The sequence below is a fragment of the Pelecanus crispus genome, chromosome 5 (genome assembly GCF_030463565.1).
Source record: "Pelecanus crispus isolate bPelCri1 chromosome 5, bPelCri1.pri, whole genome shotgun sequence".
In the NCBI taxonomy this organism is placed as follows: domain Eukaryota; kingdom Metazoa; phylum Chordata; class Aves; order Pelecaniformes; family Pelecanidae; genus Pelecanus; species Pelecanus crispus.
Genome location: NC_134647.1, coordinates 53,317,830 through 53,343,386, shown reverse-complemented (window position 1 = coordinate 53,343,386; position 25,557 = coordinate 53,317,830). Strand labels below are relative to the sequence as shown.

The following is a 25,557-nucleotide window of genomic DNA, read 5'->3' as shown; positions in this document are numbered from 1 at the left end:
ACCCCAAAGTAGACAGTTTCAGCAGCTCTTCTGAAGCAGTGACCAGACAGTGGGAGCAAAGTGGACCATCTGTCTGCCACTCAGAAGACAGTAGGAATAAGAGATTAGAATCACAGAATGGGTTGGGTTGGAAGGGACCTTAAAGATCATCTAGTCCAACCCCCCTATCATGGGCTGGGACACCTTTCACTAGATCAGGTTGTTCAAAGCCCCATCCAGCCTGACCCTGAACACTTCCAGGGATGGGTCATCCACAACTTCTCTGGGCAACCTGTTCCAGTGTCTCACCACCCTCATTGTAAAAAATTTCTTCCTTGTATTTAATCTAGATCTACCCTCTCTTAGTCTAAAACCATTACCCCTTGTCCTGTCACTACAGCCCCTGGTAAAAAGTGTGTCTCCATTTTTCTTATAAGCCCACTTTACATGTTGGAAAAGCTGCAATAAGGTCTCCCCAGAGCCTTCTCTTCTCCAGGCTGAACAACCCCAGTTTTCTCAGCCTTTCTTCATAGCAGAGGTGTTCCATCCCTCTGATCATTTTTGTGGCCCTCCTCTGGACCCACTCTAACAGGTCCATGTCTGTCTTGAACTGGGAACCCCAGAACTGGATGCAGTACTCCAGACTGGGTCTCATGAGAGCAGAATAGAGGGGGAGCAACACCTCCCTCAACCTACTGGCCACACTTCTTTTGATGCGGCCCAGGATACGGTTGGCTTTCTGGGCTGCAAGTGCACACTGCCAGCTCATATCCAATTTTTTGTCCACCACCATCCCCAAGTCCTTCTCTGCAGGGCTGCTCTCAATCCATTCATCCCTTGGTCTATATTGATACTGGGGATTGCCCTGACCCAGGTGCAGGACCTTGCACTTGGCCTTGTTGAACCTCGTGATGTTCACGCTGGCCCATTCCTCAAGCCGGTCAAGCTGTCTCTGGATGGCATCCCTTCCCTCTAGCAAATCCACTGCACCACTCAGCTTGGTGTCGTCTGCAAACTTACTGAGGGCACACCCAATTCCACTGTCTATCATTAATAAAGATCTGGAAACAGTGAGGAAAGTGTCAAAAACATTCACTGATGAAGAACCTCTTGACTTTCTAGGACTGAACAGAGCATGCTCTATCAAAGAGTCTAACACTTGAGAAAGATACAGTTACCTGACCAATTGGTTGTAGATATACAGCTGGAATTTGGGGTGGAGGTTGGGAAAACAGACACTGAGAGAGGCCCAGTGGTGAGACGTAAAGACAGAGAAGAAGTAGTGAACAGGAGAGCAGTGTCTACAAAATAAGGAGGAAGAGTTTAAAACTAAGATAGCAAAAAAGGCAGAAAGAACAAGAAAAGGATAGCATCTAGCAAAGAACCTTAAAATTAATTGCATTTAACCTTGTATAGTTATTACCCAACATCTGAAGTAGAAAAACTATACACTGTTATGCAGAAGGTAATAGCACACATACACTTATAACACTTCATTTCCTGTTAATTAAAGGCAAGCTACTTTCACACTGCTATATTTATCTTTAAATTTTGGAAGGAGTTTTATTGCCTTGATGCAGACTTCCACATGCACTGGTTAACATATGTCAACTTGATCTTTTTGCAAGTCTTGCTATTCTAACCGTCGATAGAGTATATTATTAGCATTAAATAGCATGCTGGTTTTGTGATATGAACAGCTTTGCTAGTCTGAAACTTTGAACACATTTTCATTTGGCAAAACCTCAGTAAAATTACTTCTCCAAAGGTAAGCACCAGTGAAAGGGTCCCAAAAAAAAAAAAAAAAAAAAAAAAGATTAAATAATGGTTTTTTTAAAGCATGAGCAATTCCAGGAAAAGTCTGAGATACGTTTGTAATTGAGCTTCTGGCTGCTATTTTGTTTTTTTCAAAGTGCAGACTTGGTCTCAGAATACTCACATACTGCCTCTTTCATTTGGAGTACTAACTGCAGAAAGATAATGCCTATTGTTTTAAAAAATAGACATAAAGTTACAGCTGTGCTTAAAATGGTTATTTCCTAATGAATTACCATTTTAAGCTCATTCCTAATGAATTATCACATTTGTAGAAAAATACCATGCTCCATATAGCTCTATCAACTATGATGCAAGGTAAGAAGCATATTAAGGAAAAGCAAAAGAAAATGAGCATTTAATCAGTTCTTCTATTGCACAGATTATCATTAAAGTTACATATGCAAGGAAAGCAAGGGGAAAGTGGTTAATTCTCTTTGACAGAGCATGCTCCTGTTCACATGCAGGCTACACAGATTGATCAATTAAAATTAAAACAGAACTATTCTTTCATTCCCCTTTTAGCAGAAGAGAAGTATTAAAGCTGCCTCACAAGTAAAAAAGCCAAAGAATTTTCACTTTGCTATGGAGTATAGCAAATCCAGCATAGCAGGGCTTCCAAATTCCTTCCTCTATTTCCTTTGCATTTGTCATTCAGCTTCTTTCGTTTTGCAGTATCTCGCAATCTGATTGATTCCCTTCCAACAGCAGCTTCCTATCATTACACCCCGAACCAAACAACTCATTCTATTATGTTAATATTATTCTTATGTGTTTACAAATAAGGACATTAAAAAAACCATACCAAGTTGGCACTGTTTTTCAATCAATAAGCACTGCTATCGCTATCAAAATACCTGCAAAAGGTGTGTAAAAGCTATACAATTCATAAGATCAAGTTCTAGAGAATCATTTATGTTTACACAAAATACTACTTCCTTTGAAGATATATAGCAACCCAAGATAAAACCATAAAACCAAAAATACGTGACCACATACGTTACAGTACACACAATTTCCACTTGTTCCTCCTAAAAGCAATTGTTTCAGCTCTAATCCCGCTATCCACTTTTTGAAAAGTATTCTCCAGGTGAGCAGTATTTTGGACTGACAATTAAAATATCTGTAAGGGTAGAACATACTTTGTATCTACTACTATCCCTTGTAATAGTAAGAACAATTATTTACTAATATGTAGTCCCTTCTGTAATCCTAAGTGTTGCTTAGAAATGAAGGCACTTTGAAAAAATAAGATTTCAAAAACAATACTGACAAAAACACTACCTTAGTAAAAAAAGCATAGGAAGTCTTGAATATAAAAGCGTATTTGTTATCTCTTATAGTATTAATACAGTATTAATACAATCTCAAAATTTGTAAGCTGTCACTTGGTTTTGTAACACTACATCACGATTTGAAATTTTGAATGCTGAATCTTGGGTCATATACATCATCTTCATCATATACAAATACATGCAAGTGTGGCAAATGTGTTTCTCAAATGATTACAAGCAAATAAGGCGCTAAGGAGTCACAGACAGCTTGCCTTTACAAACGGCAGTGCTTGCTTTTTAATGTTTTATCCAGCTGTGTCATGAGTCTCAAGAGAGAAAACATTACAAAGATCACCCATATGGACTAAAATATAGTGACCTACCTCGGTTTTAAGTTAAAAAAAAATTGTTTAAGCAAAGACTATTTCTTGCAGTAACTGGCAGAAGCCAGCCTTTTAATGGATTAGTCTCAAATAAGAATTTAAGGCTTCAAACTAATGAACACATGCTAGTAAAGCATTTGGGATGTTTAGTGCAGACAAAGTAATTCCTACACTAAAAAGATGCAGAAACAATTTTTGATTCAAAACAATTTAATAGGTGAAATGAACAGATTCAGCCTTAGTTTTCAGACCCAGGAACTGCACATATACTTCATTATTTCCTCTGAAGGCTAACAAGCGTTTTCAACATTTTTCCAACCTGTGGACCACATAGGAGGAAAAGAAAGGTCTTATTAACTGCCTGTGTTCTCAGTCACACATACCACCTCCATTAATTAAGAAAATACTTACAGAACTCATCCCTTGCTGATTTTAAAACAATTAGAATTGAAAGTCACCAGCTGGATAATAAGGTAGAAATCACCTGCCTGACAAGCTCAATGACTTTCTGTGAGCCAGATCTCAAACTCATTTACTAGTTTTTGCATAAGACTATTGCTATTTATAACTTATATTCAATTTAAGATAAAAATTGGTACTGTCATTTCAGAGTCTCACTCCCTATACTTTTTCCCTATTTTTTATTATTTATTTTAAATAAAAGGGGAGATACAAAATACACGCACCACTTTGACCAACTGATTTTAGGTCTCTCATTGCAAGAGGAACTCTGACAAGATATACCATCAAGCTGAAGCCCATCCAAGTTCCTTGTATGCACAAACATCAAAATCTGTTAAATTGGTGTGCTTTTACTAACTCTATCAAGTACAAAGACAATTAAAACCAATCTTCCACAATAAAACCTTGACCACACAGTCTGCCAACTAACAATGTTTGAATCTCGGTATTCATGCAAGAATTGTAGCCTTTAAAATATTTTATTCAAAGATTAATATAGTTCTATTAATGCTTCCAATCAGCTATTTTTCAGGCAACTCAGATCAAAGTGTATGTGATATCAATACCTCTGTTATTTTTCTGATGGCCATTTTTAGTGCAGACAGTTGCCAAACCAACTCATTCTATTAAAACAGTACAGTTTTGTATAAGAAAAAAAAAAAATTAGTTACTTTTCATCCATTCTGCTGCGCATTTTTTTAAGTTTCTGCATAATGCTACTAGTCTCACTGCTGGAGATTGAGATTGGGGAAGGGCTGCGTGTTTCTGCATCAGTTGGAAGTGGGCTAGAACCATTGCTCTGCTTGATATCATCCTCACTGTGAAGTTCCTGCAATTAAGTGTTAAAAAAAAAAAATCAACATTGAAAAGTAGGAAAAGTTATTCTACCATCTCTTTAAAAATTGTGTTAATTTAGTTTATTTCTCCCAAGAGTGCACCAAAGACTACTACTTCAGATAAGTCTGTCCACCTGAAGATTCAACTTCATTTTCCAACTTGACTTGTGACACAAAGTTTTTAGTACACCCTTTTTCTCCATAATTTAAGTTCTCCCCTAACTGTATCTAGAACAAAAAACCGACCATAGTTCAGTTACCCAAACAGGAAACTAATCCTTTCTATACTACTATTATTAAACTTGCGTCTCCTCAAAATTTTGTGAGGAGGCAGGCAGTTATCAAAATCCCATCTTGCTATCTCATAAAGCAGATGCAAGAAACTTAGCGTAATGACACTAACACACACACAAAGCAGCAAGTTTTGGGTTTAGCGCTTACATTTAGTTCTTTGGGGTCTGACAAATAATCAAATAAAATCAGAGCCCGAGAGATCTAAGCAAAAAAATGGTATTCCCAAAGTCATTAGTTAAGCTTGAGAATTAACAATCACCATCTACTGCCTATTTAAAACAAAACATTTTATAACTTCTCCAAATGCATTTCCTTAAATAATGCTTTAAAGAAATTAAACATAAAATTGCAGAGATGAAGAGGATGAGACCATTTGAGACAGACAAAACTTCCAAGTGATAGGTCCAATTTAGTAGCTTTCCATTCCTATAAACACTGAAGTCAAATACCAACTGCACAGCCAAAGAGGGAAGACTCCAGCTTCTGTACCGAATGCTTACCAGCTTGTTTTCTCCTGCAGACTTTAGTTTTTCCTGCAGTTTCATTGTAGTCTGACGGATTCGTTCTATTTCTGCCTGCTGTTTAAGGATCAGTTGTCTCTCCTTCCGAGCAGCCTTGTTAGCCTCTTGAAGACGCTTAATTTCTGCCTTTTAGGTATAAAAGATTAAGTATAAGAACCGTGACAGATAGCTCTCAAGAACACATTCTAAAGCTGCCAGCGTCCATGCTATGGGTTTAAAATGTCTGAAATTACATGATGAAGTAAATAGTCTGAACTTCAGCAGCAAAGAACAGAAGATCAATTAATATACCTAAGACTCAACCAGTGAGATTACCGATACAGAAGGACCCTTTCAAACAATGTGTTAAACACTACCGAAATGCAAATAAAACTTATTGGTAAGAAATACTGCTAGCTTCCTATCCAAAAGCCTGGTATGGAGTTTTCTCAATTCTTAGCTTTTATGGTGTCTGAAATATTTAATGGTTACACAGGGGTTTCAACAGGATTTTCCTAGAGGGCATTAGTTACCTTTTCCTGCTGTAATCTCAGCAGCAGACCACGCTGCCTCTTTCGAATAGGAGGCATTTTATCATCCTCTCCCTTGTCTCGCAAATGCCTGCAAACAGATTGGAAGAAAGGATTAAATAAGAAAAACGTGCACAACAAGAAGCCTTTTACTCTTTAAAGTAAAAAAAAAAAAAAAAAAAAATTTACTTTTCCTAACCTGCAGAAGAGTATATGCCTGTACTTAAATCATTGGCATTCTCTACAGTGGAATATTTTGTACTGTTTAGTCAAAGACACGCACAGTTAGAAGGCCAGTGAAGTAATATGAGATCTCACATGAATGGGCAGAAGTTCTGCAGAGGTAGCATGCTCATCATTTGAGAAAGACAAAAGAAAGGACACTTGGGTCACTAGCTCACACTCCTTTATGAAACCCACAATGACAAGCAGTTGGAAGAAAATGTCTGGTGAACAATGGTACTCTCATACAGAGAGTGACCACAGAAGAGTATTATTGATTAAATCTGGCCACCACTGTTTAGCAGTATCACTAGGTACTTCACATGGCATTCCAGGACAAAGCATTTGCTAGGTTGGAAACAAATTATTAAGGACAACATGTATCTAGATTCACAAAATTTGGCCCAAGTCAACTAAAATGACCTCAGACAGACATAAAGCAAATAAACTTCTAACTGTTTGACAGTTTTACACATTCTTGAATTAAGACTTGTAGGGTAATGGTTGGGAACTGCCTTCTCTGACTGACAACAAACATCTGATTTTCTAGTGTTTCAATGAAATTCTCTTTCATCAAACCCCATTCAATGTAAACACCAAAGCACACTTACAAACCACGTTCTGCTCTTTCCAAGTGACAATAACATTTGTATAGATTACTGATGTCAGAAGACCAGTTCAACCATCGATACTTAATAAGGGAGGGGTGGAATCTTACACACAGAGAAAAAAAAAAATATCAAGTAGAAGTACAAGAAAATGGTCAGCAACATTGTGCATTCAGAGCTGCCTTACTTCTTCTGGTGTTCCAGCCAAGCTAATTCAGCCTTCGTCTTCTCTTTCAGAGCCTTCTCCCGGAGTCGAAGCAATGAGGACTGATGAGCTGCTCGCATTTCCTCCTCTTTCATGTACTGTCGTACCATCTCCATAGTAAACTTAGAGAAACTATCTTGCCCCCCGGAGAATGGCATGCTTAGCTCCTGGAAGGCAGGACAAATTTGGCATGTTTTGATAATACAGAAATTCCAAGGCTTTTTTCAATTTCAAAGTGTATGTGCATGTGTAGACAGAGATAAACACACACAGAAAAACAGATGTAAAGAAGGGAAGATGTTCTTTCTCTCTCTGAGCTTTGTGCAGACCAGCTTTTTCTGCCCTGGGCTGTGTGACAGTTTTGGGATGTGCCCTCTTGGGCCAGAGAGATGAAGCATCCTCTTGTACTTCCTAGCTATGTATGGGCTAGTATAGGCATAGTAGGAAGACTTAATCCACTGGGCTTTTATAACCTACCTCAAAAAGTCACTGCTCTTCTCCAAAGCCAGAGGAGAACAGGTAGAGGTTGTGATGGCTATTCCGTAAGTCAAGTCATTGCACTTGTACAACAGTGACATACAGCATGATTCATACAACTCTGTTTTGAGGTGCTCAAGGAACCACAGAGAGGAAAAGAACCCTAAAGTTTGGAAACACAGCTAGGCCTGGATAGACTGTTCCGTAAGTCAATTCATCACACTTGTACAAGTGACATACAGCATGATTCATACAACTCTGTTTTGAGGTGCTCAAGGAACCACAGGGAGGAAAAGAACCCTAAAGTTTGGAAACACAACTAAGAACAGCTCACTTGAAGCTCATCAGCTCAACCATCTCAGTTCAGTTAATTTACCTTAACTATGGTTGCTTGACCTACCTTGATAGATGACAGAGCTGTTTTTTCTGGGGAGACTTCCTCATCAGAATCATCACGATTACCCCGTTTCTTCTCCAAGTTATTTCTGCGATGACTCTCAGAGGGCAGCAAAGACCGAAAAGACTTTTCTTCAATCTCATCCTCTGTCATGGACTCATCAAATTTCAGGGAATACTCTGTTGCAACAGAAGCGGAATCTGAGGGAGAAACCAGGGAAGTGGTTTTATGCTTAGGTATGTACCATGAAGGCAGTTTTAATCTGTCTCATCTCAATAAAGTTAGGGGGGCAGGAAAGACATGGAGATAACTACTTTAATGTGGAAAATTGGGTGTTTAGAAAAGAGTGACTGAGTTAGGTCACAAAATACTGTTGTCTAGCTTAAAAAGACCTAATAGACTTCTGTACACAGGTATACTGGGGCTGCTGAAACATTTGACATTCAGCCTGCATGTTCAGCAAGTAAACATTAGGCTACAGCTAGCATAGCAGAAAGCTGAATGGCCCACAGACTCCATCACTCCGAAGCACAGAATTTCAAAGGTTCCCATCTCACTGTGTCATCCTCCATTACCTCTCAAGAGGCTACCAGTTCACCTGGGGCTCAGCTTTCTTCACACATATTCCCTCATTTCTTTCAGAAACTAACAGCAAAACAGCACCTCCCTCCCCCCTTACCACCTTCAGATTCATCACAAAAAACCAATACAGCTAACCTTTTTCATCTGGCAGTGATAAAATACTATCACTCGGCAAGGAATCATCCACACCAGTATGAGCCTGCTCTTCAATACTGCTAGTTATCTTTTCACGACGGGAAAACTTTTTCTCATTCTCCTTAGAAGATGGAACTGAAGGACTCTCCTGGCGGCTGCTAGTACTACTGTGTTATCAAGAGATAATTTTAAAAAAAATTACTTTGCACATTTAAAAATATAAATATTACATTACTACTGTACATACCATGACTAACATCCCAGCAATAATCAACATGGCAGAGGGTTTGTTTTTACGTGTAAAATGCAGCTTGGCTCATCAAGCTGCTGACTAACAGTGAAACTTGTTATTTTTATTCTACCTTAGAATGCAAGTTGTTTGTAGATATGCACACCCTCTACCTGGCAATGAGTACTGATGATAAACCATTGCAAACATCTCTCCTTACAGTTTTTAAAAGGGTGAGCAAGATAGTGATACTGTTTTAAATTAGAAGAACTACAGAGGACAAAATCATTCCAGTTGGTCAAGATCAAAGAAGGGCTGTGAGGAGCTTCATGGGACCGAACTAGATCAGGTAAGTGAACAGGAAACAAAAAGCTAAAATCCACTATTAAAAACAGGCAAGATACTGAAAAGTAACACCAGAAATGAGTCAAATCTAAACCTCAGGCAAACAGGACTCCAGGCACTTCATGTACAATCTCAAGCCAGTGCAGAACAGCAGGGGGGGGACACACCCTAACAAAATGGGCAGATAATAAAGAACAGAATAGAAAGTAATGCACATTAGAGAGTGGGCAGTTCTACAGGTCTCTGCACTGCGTTTCCAGAACATATACTCCAGTCTATGTTCTAGTCCGTTTCAAAAAGACACAGAGCAAAATGAGAAGGGCACACAATGCAATATTTAGGACAGGGAAAAAGACTCAGATAATGCCTTTTAGGTTACAAAGGCGACACAACAGAAGTATGCAAGTAGACCACAGCACAGAAATCAGAATAGTCTCAGCTCAACAATTTCTGAAGGTATTAAACCCAAGTCAAGGCCATGTCCAAGTTCTGAACACCTGCAAGGACAGAGGGTCCCACAACCTCCCTACACCCCATTCCAGTGTTTGACCACTCTCACAGGGACCATTTTTTCCCCCCCAATGATTTTCCCCTTTCTGCAATCTGTCACCATTGCCTTTGTCATCTCACTGTGCACCTCCAAGAAGATGTTACCTAACAACCCACCTTTAAGATACTGCAACTAGATCCCTGCCCCCTTAGCCTTCTCTTTTTTTAGGTTAAGTTAGCTCAGTTCCTCCAGCCTCCTAACCATCTTGATGGTTCACCACTAGACTTGTGTCTGTATATCTTTACCAAGAAGCCCAGAACTGGACACTGTATTCCAGATACAGTCTCACAAGAGCTGAAGAGAGGGGAATAACCATTTCCCTTCACCTGCTTGCTAGACTCTTCAGCTGAATGAGAAAGCAGATGAGGAACTCAAATTATTCTTGAGTTACAAAAGAGAAAAGTGTCCAATTAGAACAAATACAGCAAATTCAAAACTGAAGATATTAACGCACAACATACTATTACACTGCAGACCACAGTGTAGTAGGATTTTTTATTAAAGACAAAGCAAATTCTGATAGGCATGTAAACCTTCAAGCGCTGCAATATAAGACAGGTTTACCTGTTGAAGGTTTAATATTGCCTTTCCCTCTTTTTAAAAAAAAATACCGAAGGAAGTATCTTGATATTCCTTTGTACTTTAGTTCTTATTTATAGCAAAAAAACCCCATGTAATCTAAACTCTTCTTACCTCTGGTCATGAACCTTTGATCTTGAGGATTCTGAATAACTGTCAAACATCGGTGAGTATGTCTGTTTTGAGTCACCTGTCTCCTCTTTACCTTGTGATATAGCACCAGACCCACATTTCCTGAGAAAGAGAAGCATTTTGGGTAAATCTGCATTGTCTTAAACCAAAGAGTAATACAGTTTTCACAAGATTTCATCAGTTTACTTGAAGTAGTAACAGCTAAAATTTCTGAAAAGATCACTTAAAGCTTAGACTAGTTAAATCATCCCACAAAACATTTAGACCAACTTTTTCTACTCTTTTATATAAAGCTTCACAGAACCAATTAATGTCACTTTTGGTGTACCCTATTAAGGGCATAAAGATGGAATCTAAATTCTTCTTCTTAAATGCTCACTCATAATGACATCTTAAAATTTTCTTCAAGAATAGGTGAAGCAAAACCTAACAAATCTTACTTCCCCCTTCCCAAGATGTGAAACATTAGGCAAAACCTGGTTGTATCAGTTCGGGCTCTCAGCTGTTTCATGAACTCTGAATGATGCTGCCGCTGGTGGTCAAAAAAGTTGGTGACTGGAGCAGCTGGAGCGCTGACATTATCGGAGATCTGAGTTCGTGCTAACTCTGTCATCTGAGTACAATAAAAAAACAAAGGAATACAATGCACTTAGCAGCATCAAAATATTTTTGAAAGGGAAAATAGTCGGTCTCACAGGCAATTTACTGATTTCTTGAACAACTATGTAAGACATGGTTTTGAGATGGTTTTTAATTACATACGTGTCAATTTGGTTGTAGGAGATGCATACTGCTCTGTAAATGCATATTCTTTAATTTACCCAGAGTGGAATTATTGATATGAAACTACAGACATGCAAGATACTACATACCATATCATTCTAATCAACTTAAGCAAACTCTGATCAGTAGAATGATCCCCACATAATAAAACATTCCAGACTTACATTTAGAATGCCAGAAACAATGTTTTATTTTTCATTTGAAAATGCATCTTGCCCAAAGAGCAAGAAATATTCTTTCCACTCCAAAATTCCAATATCATGCAAACTGCCAGTTCTAAAATTTGCAGCATTAAATCAACAGATAGGCATAAATTATCCCTTTTAACGTACGGCAGTCACTGTGTACCAGACTAGAAATAAGAACTTCTTCAGAAATCAAAGCAGATAACACTGGTTTTTAGAAGCTTTAGAATTTAACATTTTTCTTCTTGTTCAAAGGTCTGCTTCTTGCAGAGCAGGGAACTCCAGTTGGTTTTGAAGGTAGGAATAAGCTGTATTTCAATAACTTCCAATACACATACTGAGTTTCTTCATTAATTCTTCAATTAATGTATACAAATTTTATAGAAACAAGTGAATGATTTTTTTTTAATTGGATTGTCTGTATACATCACCCACTGTTTTATCCTTCATTAGTGCAACAGTCAACTCTAAGCAAACTTGTATAGTAGCATACTATATTATCTCTTTTGCATAAGATAAACTTCTAATTGAAAGCAATGCAGAAAATTAACTCCATTTCTTTTTACATAAGAAATTACAGCGTACATCCAAAAATATTCCCAGCACATCGGTGACCGGCATTTCCATTGCTGCATTCCAATTAAAATAAATGGCTGTTCAACTGAATATCAGGTGTCACTCATGAACGTGGATGGAAAAGCCACTCTGCTAGCTCATCATCACTGACCAGGTCATTCCCATCAACCTGTCCACTAGCACCTCTTACTCTTGGACTTCAAACTTAAAGCAAGACAAGAGATTGAAACCCCTACACCAAATAAAAACTGTCTCTGTTTCTTCTACCTTGTTTCTCAATTGGTTTCCACCACCCACTTCAGCTCTATAAATCACAAATGTTTCTTTGTCTTTATCCAAGACTTCATTACCTACTATCAACAACCACTGCATGTATCTCAGATGCCTGAGCTTTTCTGCTCCTTTAACCTAACCCATGCTTGTCTATTCAGAAATTATCTAAACTTCACATATTTGGCAAAGCCCAGAACAAGTACATCAGTATTATTCTGCAGTCCCATTACCCATCACAAAAACTGCCTTGCTAAGCACCAACATGTGCATAAGCCGTGAAGAAAGAGTTATGTTCATACTCATCAACCTTCTGCACTCCATCCTATAACCCTAACTCACAATCACTATGATTGCTAAACTATGAAGACGCAAAAGCATCTTTTTGGTTACTGTGTTTCTTACCTACGCGTGAAACAGCTGCTACATGTTGGGACAACAAGTATAAAAACTGATAAACTAATAAAAATTATGTATGCCACAAGAAGAATGAAGAGGGACTCAGAGAAAGAAAACTTCAAACTCTGTACCAAGTTAAAAGCTCTGCCGAAGATCTTCCCCCCCTCCCCTCCTTTTTTTTTAAATGATTTATTTGTTGGTCTCCTACCTTCAAAAGTAAGCAAAATTGCAATTTCCCTGCTTTTCTAATTGAATGTGCATATGAAACAGATACAGGATCAATCCCTGATAGAGTGTAGCTCTAACAAATTAAAGATGTTGTGTTCACTGTCAATCTATCCTGGAAGAACAAAAACTTAACAGTTCATTAACTGGAAGATCATAAGAATAGTAAACAGGGATTTAAGGCTGCCAACTGACTTCTAAGTAACAATGCCAGAAAAGCTCCTTTAAAGTCCTATCATTTGTCACGTTATGAGCATGAAGAAGTTGCACTGAGAATGACACTGAACAGAGAATAACCTAGAGGCAAAAAAAAATATTCAAAGTAATACTGAAATTAGAATAACTTTTTCCTTTCACTCAGGACCTCACCTCACAGATCTGGTGAGCTGCATCTGTAGTGAGAAGTGCAGTTTCCACCTGCTTGGCTGCAACCTTGCATGGGGTCTCTTGTACAGCCTCCTGCCGTGACTGGACCAGATGCTGCAGTGACTCTGCATGGACCTATGCGGAAAACACAGCCAGTTCAGCTCTTCAAAATTTTCTGACTACAATACATACAGTTTTATTTCTCAAACTCTGGGGGGGAAAAAGGTTTGAAATTGACCCCAAGAGCTTTTTCCAACTATATTAAGCCCCTTCACCATATCCGTATGTTCATAGCTTCAAATTAAGAATACTCGTAGGCACGGAATTACTTACAGCATTTTGCCTCTTACACACTCCACATTTTTTGAAGGGCAGCATTACCTGAGCTGCCTTCTGCCTTGCCTCGTCCAGTTGTCTCTGACTTTCTAAAGCTTCTTGTTCGGCCTTGATTTTCAAAAGAGCTAAGTCACGTTCATGGCGCTGCTGCTGTGCCTACAGATAAGGAAAACAAGTTTTAATCATGGCAAGTTAAATGTAAAGACCTTTTTCACCTTAGCCATTGGCTGCAATTACCTCAAAGACCTAGATCTACTCTATTGGTGGTGCCTCTTCTGCTAAAGCAAAATTTTCAGCCTACCGACCGACCCTCTCCGTTTTTAAGTAGACAGTAGACAATGCACATTCCCCATACTCTTCCACCACAGTGTAGAAACAAAGAGGATTTAGGACACCAATTAATTCAACAAACTAGAACAAGGAATCTTGTCAACATAAGGAAATTTCAACCAAAAATATCCTTTTCATGGAATAAGACAAATGATCCAGCCTGAACAACTACAGTGCATGGCATTGGGACCCACATCAAACCCAGTAAATAATTAAGTGTTTATTTTACTGAAGCAGTGATTCCAGCTAATGGTCTATTAATGACACACATTCTAGAGTCACCAGTTCCTTGGCATCAACTTAAAGTAAGAAAGATAACAGACATTAGTCCTAAAAAATGGACATTATCAGAGATGCTCTATCATGCCCATTATGATTTCTCTGCATTGCTAACAAAAGCGTAACTTGCCCTAATTTGATTAATTTTCTTGCAAAATAAAAAAAAAAAAAAGGTTAAGACAAGGAAGTATTTTCCCATTACCTTTAGAATCTGAGCCAAAGAAACGCTCTCCTGCTGGGCAAGTGATATGCCTCGTACTCGTTCTACATCTGAAAGTTGTCGCACAGACTCCTCAATGGCACTAAGGTAGTTCAATTCTGCTGCTAAACGATGCTGAAGACCAGCAGGGGAGAAGCGCATACATCCTGCAGGATAAGACTTACTAGTCAACTTCCACAGACTTTAGTGCCCCACAGCAAAAAATAAAGGGAAAAAAAAAATATAACTGCTCTGGTATTAGTATGGTTTTAACAAAACAACTCACCACTTGCTGAGGCTGCTCCTGCTACAGACCTACTTGTTCCTAGACTCAAGTCGGGGAAGGCTATGTTAGGCTTCATCCCTGATGCTGCACTTCCAGAAAAGCCAGCAGGTGACTTGACTCTTTCTACTGTATTGCCTATAGAATCAAACTGCAACATTTTTTGGGAACTGGGAGATGGGGAAGAACTTGGCGTCTTCTGGGATCTTCCCTTGTCTGAGAAACTGACAGTGAAATGAAAAAAGAAAGGAGTCAACATTCTCCTAAGTCCAGCCATTTGATAAGACAATAAAGCAATAATCTAGTTCTTCCATTTATATACACCCAACAGATCCATGCAAAAGGCACAGTCTTTTATGGTTTGCACAGGCCCAGTCTGCCTTTAGGAAATGGCCTCATGAGATGGACTTTGTACCTATAGCCCAGCTTAGGGTTAAGTTTCTAGAGCACCCCATTTTCCCCCCAAGTATTAAACCTAGTTAGCACACACACACACACAAAAAAAAATTAACATAGTATCTACATGTTCTACACTGCCAGACAAGCAGTTTCAATGCCTCCCGTTAGGAACCTGGCATGAGAAAGTCAGGATGCGCTCACCTGCATGTGCATTTATGCATCTGTTTTGAGAGTATGAGTGAAGAACTTGGTTTTACAGGAAATTAGGGCAATATTTTGATATCAGAATATGATAAGCAGTATTTTAAAAAAAGTAAACAGGTTACTATCAGCATATGGATGCAACTGAACATGGTAAGCCACTGCCCTGAGTCTCTATCTCTTTCATCAAAATGCAATGAAACGCTTGAAGGCCAAAAATTTAAACAGTTAGTAAAATAGTACAGTAACATTTCTTAAGAGAAAATTAAAGACATCTCTTTCCAAACATACAGAAAATGATGCAGACACTTCTTAAATTTACTCTTCCGATTTTATTAAGCCAGAAAGTATTAACAGTATCTGCTTAAGTCCCTTAGGAAGCCATTCTGCTTTACTTGGCACATCTTAAGAAGGTCATAGGACCTTTCAAACCTGATACTGGATATCAGTGAAAGTCACCAATATAAGTCAGTACCTCAGAACCATTCCATACCCACACAGAATGAGTAAAAGACTATTCATATTATCTGTTGCTTTTTAGAAAAAAGTACAGTGAAAACTAGGCTTAGTGTATTTCATAACTATCTTCATTGCACAATTAGCAGAAAATAAACGGCATTCATAGGTAGACATACAGAGGATGCAACAGGAAAAATATTTTTTTCTCTTCCTCTACACTCTTTTCTGAAATGCAGTTCATCTCTCAAAAAGCATCATCTCACAGAGCTGGACAGGCTCATGAATATTAGCTGTACACAAGTCTAGCCAAAAATGCCTGTGGATCCTACTGAAAAGAGCAAGATGACTGCATAGGTTGACTAGCTATTTTTTTTTTCCTCCACTTCTTACAGACCATTTGTAGAAATAGAAAACAAAAATTGTGTTTCAATGCTTAAGGTACTGAACCTGACAGCATCCCTATATTGGCCAGTTATCCTTAAAAAACCAGAGGGGTCATTTGGGGAAGAATCACTGTTCTGTATATTCTCTTACCACAGCCATCTACTTTAGGCCTTCATGTTTAAAATACAGGGAAGAAATGTTTTCTGCATGCCCATCTTACTAACATTTGCTCGTTTCCATTACTTTCCTTTTGCATATGCAAAGACATAGCCATTTTTGATAACATGCCATAACACTACCAAGTTTCGTTATATTTGTTATATTTGTAACATATTGTCCTGGTTTCAGCTGGGATAGAGTTAATTTTCTTCCTAGTAGCTGGCATAGTGCTGTGTTTTGGATTTAGTAGGAGAAGAATGCTGATAACACTGATGTTTTAGTTGTTGCTAGGTACTGCTTAAGCTAGTCAAGGACTTTTCAGTTTCCCATGCTCCTCCAGGTGCACAAGAAGCTGGGAGGGGGCACAGCCAAGACAGTTGATCTAAACTGGCCAAAGGGCTATTCCATACCATATGACATCATGCTCAGTATATAAACTGGGGGGAGTTGGCCAGGGGGCAGCGATCACTGCTCAGGGACTGGCTGGGTATCGGTCGCCAGTGGTAAGCAATTGCATTGTGCATCACTTATTTTGAATATTATTATTATTTTCCCTTCCTTTTCTGTCCTATTAAACTGTCTTTATCTCAACTCATGAATTTTACTCCCCTCCCCCGCCCCGATTCTCTCCCCCATCCCACTGGGGAGAGGGGGAGTGAGCAAATGGCTGTGTGGTGTTTAGCTGCCTACCGGGTTAAATCACAACATCTATGTTCATGTTACCTCATCAGGGAGTGTCCAGACAAGTTTTCCAGTGTGCTGTCTGTATCTGGATTATGCTCATGATCTTTATTAAAAACTCTGCTACTCGATAAAGACTTCTTTGCCTGTTGGGATCCCCACTCTAATTCAGATAGCATTTTATCTTCTTCCATGGGAAAGTGGTGAGAACTTCCATTGAAAGAGTCCAACCCTAAGAAGCAACAACATGAAAAGTTTATGTTTGGTATGAATATCTTAGCCATCAGGAGCCCCAAAACAAATAATTGAGAACTTTTTTCCCCAATTAAAGATGCCTTTGACTTAGAAGTCTATAAATCCAACAAGCAAGAAATGTAAATTTGGCAGCTTCCTACAGAAGATTAAGTTCTCTTCTGCATATTGTGTCCACTGTCAACAAAAGTGTCACTCAGCTTTCATTTCATCATATTATCGGTTTAAATAAAGAAAATATGCATTTGACTCTTCAATACTGATAATTAGAATAAAGCCTAGTTTCTTTGGAAGAGCTAGAGAATTTTGAAAAAAATAGGAAAAGAGATAATTTGGAACACTGAATCTTATTTTTCTCATCCTTTTATTTGCTTTAAACCTAGCTTTTCCTTATGTTATCCATTGCTTATATAGTAAGAGTGTACCAAATCTCAAGTTTCTTCATGTTTTTGTAATGTACAAGTTACTGTAGGAGGAAACGTATTTATTAATTTGTGCACTTATGAAAACTACCTGTGATCCAAAGATGCAGCACACATGCAAACTTGTTGTCGCCTTCATAAATGTGGCCATAACTCTGACTTCTCAGCAGCCTATTGGCATTTCCTCAGTACAGAATCTGAGGATAGTTCCCACGATATATTTTAATACATATAATTATATATATATATTTACTGAATTAGTTAATTGTATAACTAATTTGTTAGAAGGCTGGTTTAGGAAAGGAAAAATTTTCAGTGCTGTTAACAACCTCTTGCTTATTTAATTTTAGGTAACTGTATTTTAAGGTCAGAGAATCATCAGAGTCAAAAAGAATTTACAACAGAATCACTGGAGGAATAAATAAATCTTCCTATCAGTATTAGATTACAGTTTCCAGATATGTAGAAAGACTGCAATTTTCATAACAAGAAAACCCTAAAACTTCCTTTAAAAAAAAAAGAAGTACTCTACAATCAAGCATTGCACTTACGTTCCTTTTTCCCTCTCTTTTTAGAGGAAGCAGATGAGCGAGAAGATGTTGCAGACCGTGGTCCAGATGAATGCTGAGAAGCAAGCTCTACAGATCGAGGTTCATGGGGAGACTTCCTACTAGAAACTTCTTCCTGAATGCTCGAATTACTGCTGCCAGCAACACTGAAAAGGAGCACATTGATATTGCTTAACTAAGGACTTCCAACTCCCCCACTACATTGTGCACAAGAAATCCACCACACTTTAAATTAGAGACAGATGGCTAAAACCGCACTAATTAGCCCATGTAGAAAAGCATTGATTTTGAGATTAAAAATCGTGACAGCTAAAACACTAGGAAGTTTGACATGATATTGAACATATTGAAATGTAATTCCAATAATATGAAACAGTAAAAGATGGGTAACAATCATCCTTGCCAATGCTAACTCTTAAGAGCTATCTGACTATAGACTTGAAACAACATAAGAATGACTCTGAACGTGACTGCATCTTAGATAATCTCTGGGCATACAGATACCATCAATGAACTGACAGAAATATGAGTGATTTTCAATACAGGATTACAAAAGATTTGCAAATCAGAGGGCAATGTATCATACATTAATACCAACAGAAGACCTGTGAAGAACTTTAATCAGAAAGAAACCATTTCTTGCAGCCAACATTTTCAGCGTGCAAAGTGCCCTTTACCTTCCTTTGTTCTGAGGTAAAGTATCACCAGTATAAACACAGTACTTGTGGCCTTCCCCAAGGTGCCCACAAGATGTAAATATATTTCATTACAAAAAAAGGAGTCTTAGGAAATTCAGGAAGCCACATGAATTCTGTAGTAACATGGAGAGTCTAGGATTTTCAAACTTCAAATTTTAGTCTGAACAAAAGGTTTTAAAAGTTCTTACAGACAATTTATGTATCCATTACTAAGTGTTACCAAACCCTTACTGAAAGCAATTATAGGCTTTTACAAAATTTCGAAGTACTGAAGGTATTTTAACACTTCTAAATAGCTTTTCTTTTTTTTCCTAAATTACAAAGACTAACCAATTGAGCATTATAGCAGCCACACAAGTTGGAGAACTGATTTTCACCTGACTACAAAGGGTAAGAACCTTGCCCAAAGCTACCTGCCAGACTAAAGAACAACAAAAATTAGACAGAGAACAGGAATACTTGACTCTAATCTTTATGTCTTAACCATGCTGGTTGCTATATTAACTGCAAGATCCTAAGGAAATACCTCATCACTTTGACTAGTATTACAATAAAGCATAACAGAAAAGATATCCAGCATATTATGAAACAAAATTTGCACTAACTACTTTCTGTCAAATTCTGCATTTTGATTTTTAGAAGAAGTCTAACACACAGTTACCTGAGGTCACGTGCAATCTTTTTTTCTGTTAAAGTGCCGCTTCCCTGCGACGAGGCAAAATCATCCTCGTAAGAAACCACGCTCTCTGGAGGGCTCATGGCAGGGAGTAAAGGGCGCAGAAGGGCAGACCCTCCATTTGACCTTTCATCAAACACTAAAGCGTGGACAAACAAGGAAAAAGACAAAAATTATACCAAACGTAAACGTGCATCAAACAGGTAGTAAAGCTGCAGGAATTAAAATGCTCCCAACCATGAGTTACAAAGACTTTCTTTCAAACACAAAAACATCAGGAAAACAACAGTATAGCCATCCCACGGCAGTTTTAACACAACGTAACTAGCACAGTCTTCCTCTTTTTGTAAATTATTTAAACTCTACTTTGTTAACACACTCCAGCTAAAACATTCTTGAAGAGCACAATGCTTGAGAATAGAGCCATCTGCAGAAAATTTAAATGCAATCATCATTAAGGGAAATAAAATGAGGGGAAAAAAGAATCAAGAAAAAACACAAGATAAAAAAATCAACTTCTCAGAAAACATTCCTCCTCAAAATGAGGAACTCAAGGCAAGAGAAATAGCACTCATAACATGAAGAATAACTTTGTACAAAAAAAGAAAATCCAATGAAGCATCCTGCATGAGACACTTCTAGAGCGTGGCCTAAGACACTAGCACTAGAAATGGGCTCATTTAAGCAAGAGACTTTCCTTACTGATACACCAAAACCTTACCTTCTCAAAATCCAATACTGTTACCGGAATTTTAATTGTCACACTACTTCGAGACATTATTGAATACCTCATATGAGCAAAGATGCAAAAGGGAAGTCCCCATCATTTATCCAGTGAAGTTACATGTTTCTAGTGTTACAGTAAACCTCTATTATTCTTGTGTAGCAAGATCTCAGGATAGATGCCAGCACTCATGTTTATGCCATGAAATAAGTGCTGCTAAAGCATCTATTTCATTTTTGTGCCTGAACTGAAATGGGAATGATGTGCTATTACAGATGATCTGGAGTGCATATATAGCAGGAGGATGCATGTTCCAATCCAGAGGGTCTGTTCTCCATGGTGGAGAGAACCAGTTCCAAAGGCACTATGGGCAATTTAGATTTAGTATGCAATTTTGGATATGATAAACGTAAACTTTACATTCACAATTCCGTAACTATGGGTGTCCTTAATACATGTAACCCAGCATATGAACTAGTTACTGATCTAGAAACACAGAGCAATCTAATACAGAAATAATCTTCTTCCAGCCCAAAAGTGTGGGGGTTTTTTTTAATCTTTTTTTACTTAGACAAGAAGGCAAAAGAAGAGGGGAGAAACAATTTATCATCCAAAAGTAAAGTGAGAAAGCCTTACACAGATTCATGTTCAAGACATCTAAAAGCACATTCCTTACCTGTGAAGTATAAAGTGTAAGGAGTAGTAAGACTGGAAAAATAGTAATTCACAAGAGCTTCGAGAAATTTTTCCATTTTTTACCTTTTCCACGAAGCTGATAACTTTTCGCAAAGATGTTGATGACACTGTGGGGACTTCCCTTCGCCAGTTCCTCCCATGGCCCCTTGCTGTGTGCGCCACTTGTCTGAGTGAAAAGTGGCAAGTATTTCTCAGCTTCTTTCTGAAACTCCTTTATGGGCTCAAAAGCATTTCTCTCCCGAATGCAGAAATCCTTCTCCTTTAATGTCTCCAGCATCTTCAGTGGCAACTGTTTGTGTTGGCCTCCTTCCTCTTCAGAGATATTTCCTTCACTCAGGAGAGGCCCTTCGCTGATGGAGTCGATGCTGGACTCGTGAGGAATTACAGCTTTGTTCAGAGCATAAGCCTGGTTTTCATGCCCTGGGGAGTCAGTCTGTCTCTTAGATAAATGTCCTAGTATCCCCTCATGCCTGTTAGCAGCAGGGGACCTCATTCCAAGGCTGACTGCAGCAGTATGAGGCCTGATCGTCTCAGGGAGCTTTTTAAATTCACTAAGGTTGCCTACCCCAGGAAGGTTGTCATCAAAGGCTGTATGAGACACACAGGTACCCAACATCTTTTGAATTCTGGCTGAAAAAGCATCTTCATTTTCCTCTCTCACAGGAGGACTCACAGCCTTTGCCCACCGCCCATCATCCTGATTTTCTTGCAAAAATTCATGGTCTGAGTTCCACACAGTGCCATAATTGATACCAGCCCCAGCCAACTTTTTGGCTTCACTTTCAATCCTGCTAGAAAGGGAAGCAGCTGTAGCTTTCAAAGCTTCAATCCGATCCAATTTGCTCTTATATTGGTTAGCAGTAGATTTTACTAAGAGATTTTGCTGTGCAGCAGGTGAATTCAGGTATGGCTGAGGCATCAAGGTCAGCGATCCCACGGGTGCAGCATGGCTCCTCCTGCCTGCCAACATTGCGTCACACTCCTTTGACAAAAGGTCCATCTGCTCCAGACTCCAGTGCTGGGAGCAAGGGCCTCCGCTTGAGCCCATGAGAGCTTGTGGGTGAGAGAGCTGGACTCTTGGGCTCAACCTGTCTGGCTGTACCCATGGAGGCTCCATCAAATCGCTCCTGAAATGAAAAGTCAACATTTAAGTTGATGACTGATATAAGTACTGCTATTTTACATGAAAGCAACATTGCCACAAATTTATTTTTTAGGAAGAAATACTTTTTGGTGGAGGCAGAGGGGCAGGGAATGGGACAGTAAACAGTTACAGAATGTTATTTAAAAAACCCAACCAAACAAAAAACCCAAAAACCCACCAACACATCACCTTCCAAATTTGAAATGCCATTTATGGTGTAACTGTGTGTTTTAGACTTGTAACAAGCTAAGTGTTTTCACCATCAGCAGTAAGTCTCTTCCAAAAGTTTCCTGACTTCAAAAGGGAGGAAACATCTTTTTTTTTTTCTTTTTTCTTGGAATTTCTTAGCCCCAGCCTTCCCCCTCCAGTTGAACCCAGTCCACAGTTCACTGGAGCTGTTACTTAGGGTAGACATGAAGAACGCTTAGAGAAAACGAGGACTGGAAATACAATGATGTTTGAAGTTTGGTAAGACATCTTTTTTATTTCCAGACAGCTCCCATTTGCATGACAGGAGCTCTGCAGAGACCTTCCTTCACTAATATCACTTGCACATATTCTGAATACTAGGAAACCTGGAAAGTCCCTCACAAAAAACTGCTCCTCTGCTTACTATGAGGCTCTCCAGATAACTCACGGAGCCCTTTAAGTCTCATGTCTCCCCTATGATTAGTACTTACATTTTTTCTTTACGATGTTACACTAACAATATTTACTACCATATGGTTTAGCAGCCTATTCTATACACAGTACTACACAGCATTCCTAGTGCTTCCTTGAACTTTTCCAGAAAGGAAACAGGTCTCATTGAATTTACAAAGTCAGTGTGGATTTGACCAAGTTAAGGTACAGATAATGAAACAAGTATATATTTAAGCAGAAGACATTCATTATGTAATTAAAAATTAAGCACCCTTGCACGACAGCAATATTAAGGATATGCAAGAAACTTTATGATTTTTAGTTGCTTATATTTAAGCATTTGGTTAAGCACCTTGACTTACAGTAAGGAAAACTTTGGTAACACACTGAACAATGAAAAATGGGGAAAGCAGCATGAAGGAAAATAGGGAAAGGCTAGTTCCAAGCAAAAGCAGTGGGTTTTGATACTTTAGAGACAGTAATTAAAGGCCTGAATCCAAGACAATAGATTAAATAGAAACATTGAACAAATCAAGTAAGAAAAAAAATCAACAGACATATTCATACGATCAGCTTCTGCCTGATGGCAATGGCAGAGGAAATATAGTCTCCCAATATGAAATGCATATCCCCTTGATGTCAGCAAAAGGTTAACAGCAACCACTTTATTTATTTACAGACTCACTAAATACCCACAGCCAAAATTTTCATATGCTTTCCTGCATCAGCTTCCTCTCTACTGTGAGGAAACGTTATAACTGCCATTAAAGACAATTACTCTCGCTAGAACATGAACTGAAAAGCCTAGTCTATTTTCACCTCTCAGAGATGAAAACTAGAGTATTTTCCTCTCTCTCAAAAAGCCCACAATGGCTCACCTCAGTAGCGGCTGCTGCGGTTCTGAAAGCGACATGTCACTACTTGAAGATGCACTAGGAGGACGCTCTTGAGCCTTGTTTTCTTTGTCAGATTCGCCAGATGGTTGATAACCAGGTCTGGGCTAGAAATGAAGACAGCCAGAAAAATGCATTTTCGAAAGTCTACAGGAGTTTAGAAGCTCTTGTCTCATTAAAATTGAAAAGGCTGACATTTCTCAGTGTAGTATCACATCTTTCCTACCACACAAAGACTTAAAAACACAAGACATTTATGGTTTTGTCTCAACAGAATATACTGGGGAAAAAAGCTTTGCTCACATACTGAACTAGTTCAGCCAAACACATCAAACTGATGTTAGTCTTTTACCATAGATCCATCTTCTTTCATATTCAGTTTCTGATTAGCAAACTTACTTAACTCACTGCTGATGACGTTTGTCCACTGACTGAAAGCAACTTCAGACAAAGCTCTTCAACTCACGGCTTGACCGATGTTTACAGTTTTCTTAAGAGCCAACCTTTATAGCTCCTGTTAGCTAATATCCAGAATTATTTTTCTATTTATAATAAAAAGATTATTTCTATTTACCTTTCTAGTAGGCTTTGCTGTGCCAAAAAGCAGCCACTAGCAAGGAGGCTCCAGATCAAAACCACTATGTGTAAGCAAAAGCTACACAGTTTTCTTTGTATCCTTTTTCTTAACTGATAACCAGACCAGGACAAGTCATGAGCTTCCTAAACATATGACCTCCTATTCCAGCAAACAACTGCAACACGTTAAGTTAGTGAATCAGCTATACCTGTGTTTCCTGCACTGTAGGCAGCTGAGGTGGCTCTTCTAAAAACGTACGTTCCAGCAATAGTTTAGAATAGGTTTCCTGTAACCGTTTGGCTGCTGAAGGCTCAGGAGGAGGCACATTCTTCACTTTAGTAAAAGCCTCCTTCTGCTTTCTGTAGAGCTCTTGGAGCCTTTTGTTCTTCTGTTCCGTTGCCTCCTTTTGTGCTTTCTTCTCTTCATTCTGCTTCTTCTTCCTCTCCTCTTGCTGCCTGATGATGTACTGACGAACCTCATCTGTATCATAGTGACGTTTCTTAGAGATCACCTGAGGCTCCTCACTGGCAGCTATCTTGTCTGGTTTCCTTTTGGTTGGACTGTGGCTCCTGGCATTTTGAGCAGGCAAAACAGATTTCTGATTCTGCTTTTCCACATCTTTCTCTTGCTTTGTACTCATGGAATCCAACTGCAAGTCATCGAGAATTCCACGTATCTCCATGGGCAGGAAGTCCTTATTTACAGAGGCATGATCTTCTGGGTTATCATTTGGAAGAGCAGCTTCCAGCTTCTTCAGGTTATTCTCAGACTGTACTTTACTTCTTGACCTTTCAGAACTTCTTGAAGAGGTTTTACAGGTAACATCCAGTCTAGAATCTGAACCTGTCCTTCCAATACAGCCTGCTAAAGAATAAGACTTGTCAAGTATTTCAGGTAAAAATCAAATTTGGGAAATTACATGCCATCACTGAAAAAGCTGCAAAAGTGAGGATGAGGGAGGAGTGCAGATCTCACTGTAAATATGCTTTCACTTCAGTGTCATAGTCTGAATATAGCAGCCTTTGCTTAGACTGAGCTCACAACCCTTTATACTCTTACCAGCCTCACCACCTCACAGGCAGAAGTAGCACAGCAGCTACCACTGTCCCTTACTTGCCCTGTCTGAGATTATGGATAAATTCTGAAAAGTGCTGGTGGAGGAATCAGTGAAGATTTATGATGCACAGGGATGACGTTATATAGCATCTGGAAGAAT

The 25,557-nt window shown here is 38.8% G+C and overlaps 1 protein-coding gene across 4 annotated transcripts in view; it reads right to left on the bottom strand.

The window, feature by feature from the left end:
• Nucleotides 1-25,557, bottom strand: part of CEP350 (centrosomal protein 350) — a 68,830-nt gene that overhangs the window by 27,198 nt on the left and 16,075 nt on the right. For 2 of the 4 annotated variants that reach the window (XM_075711647.1, XM_075711650.1), the window contains exons 10-27: nucleotides 24,550-25,205; nucleotides 23,750-23,871; nucleotides 21,149-22,212; nucleotides 19,651-19,804; nucleotides 18,274-18,437; nucleotides 17,091-17,280; nucleotides 14,769-14,989; nucleotides 14,486-14,649; nucleotides 13,672-13,830; nucleotides 13,342-13,473; nucleotides 11,011-11,147; nucleotides 10,517-10,636; nucleotides 8,700-8,866; nucleotides 7,986-8,182; nucleotides 7,091-7,275; nucleotides 6,077-6,164; nucleotides 5,544-5,690; nucleotides 4,585-4,742 (exon numbers count right to left, since the gene is read on the bottom strand). In XM_075711647.1, the coding sequence (XP_075567762.1) occupies nucleotides 4,585-4,742; nucleotides 5,544-5,690; nucleotides 6,077-6,164; nucleotides 7,091-7,275; nucleotides 7,986-8,182; nucleotides 8,700-8,866; nucleotides 10,517-10,636; nucleotides 11,011-11,147; nucleotides 13,342-13,473; nucleotides 13,672-13,830; nucleotides 14,486-14,649; nucleotides 14,769-14,989; nucleotides 17,091-17,280; nucleotides 18,274-18,437; nucleotides 19,651-19,804; nucleotides 21,149-22,212; nucleotides 23,750-23,871; nucleotides 24,550-25,205 (4,225 nt within the window). The remainder of the gene's footprint in view (nucleotides 1-4,584; nucleotides 4,743-5,543; nucleotides 5,691-6,076; nucleotides 6,165-7,090; nucleotides 7,276-7,985; nucleotides 8,183-8,699; nucleotides 8,867-10,516; nucleotides 10,637-11,010; nucleotides 11,148-13,341; nucleotides 13,474-13,671; nucleotides 13,831-14,485; nucleotides 14,650-14,768; nucleotides 14,990-17,090; nucleotides 17,281-18,273; nucleotides 18,438-19,650; nucleotides 19,805-21,148; nucleotides 22,213-23,749; nucleotides 23,872-24,549; nucleotides 25,206-25,557) is intronic. The other 2 variants (XM_075711649.1, XM_075711648.1) reach the window with 2 other exon arrangements.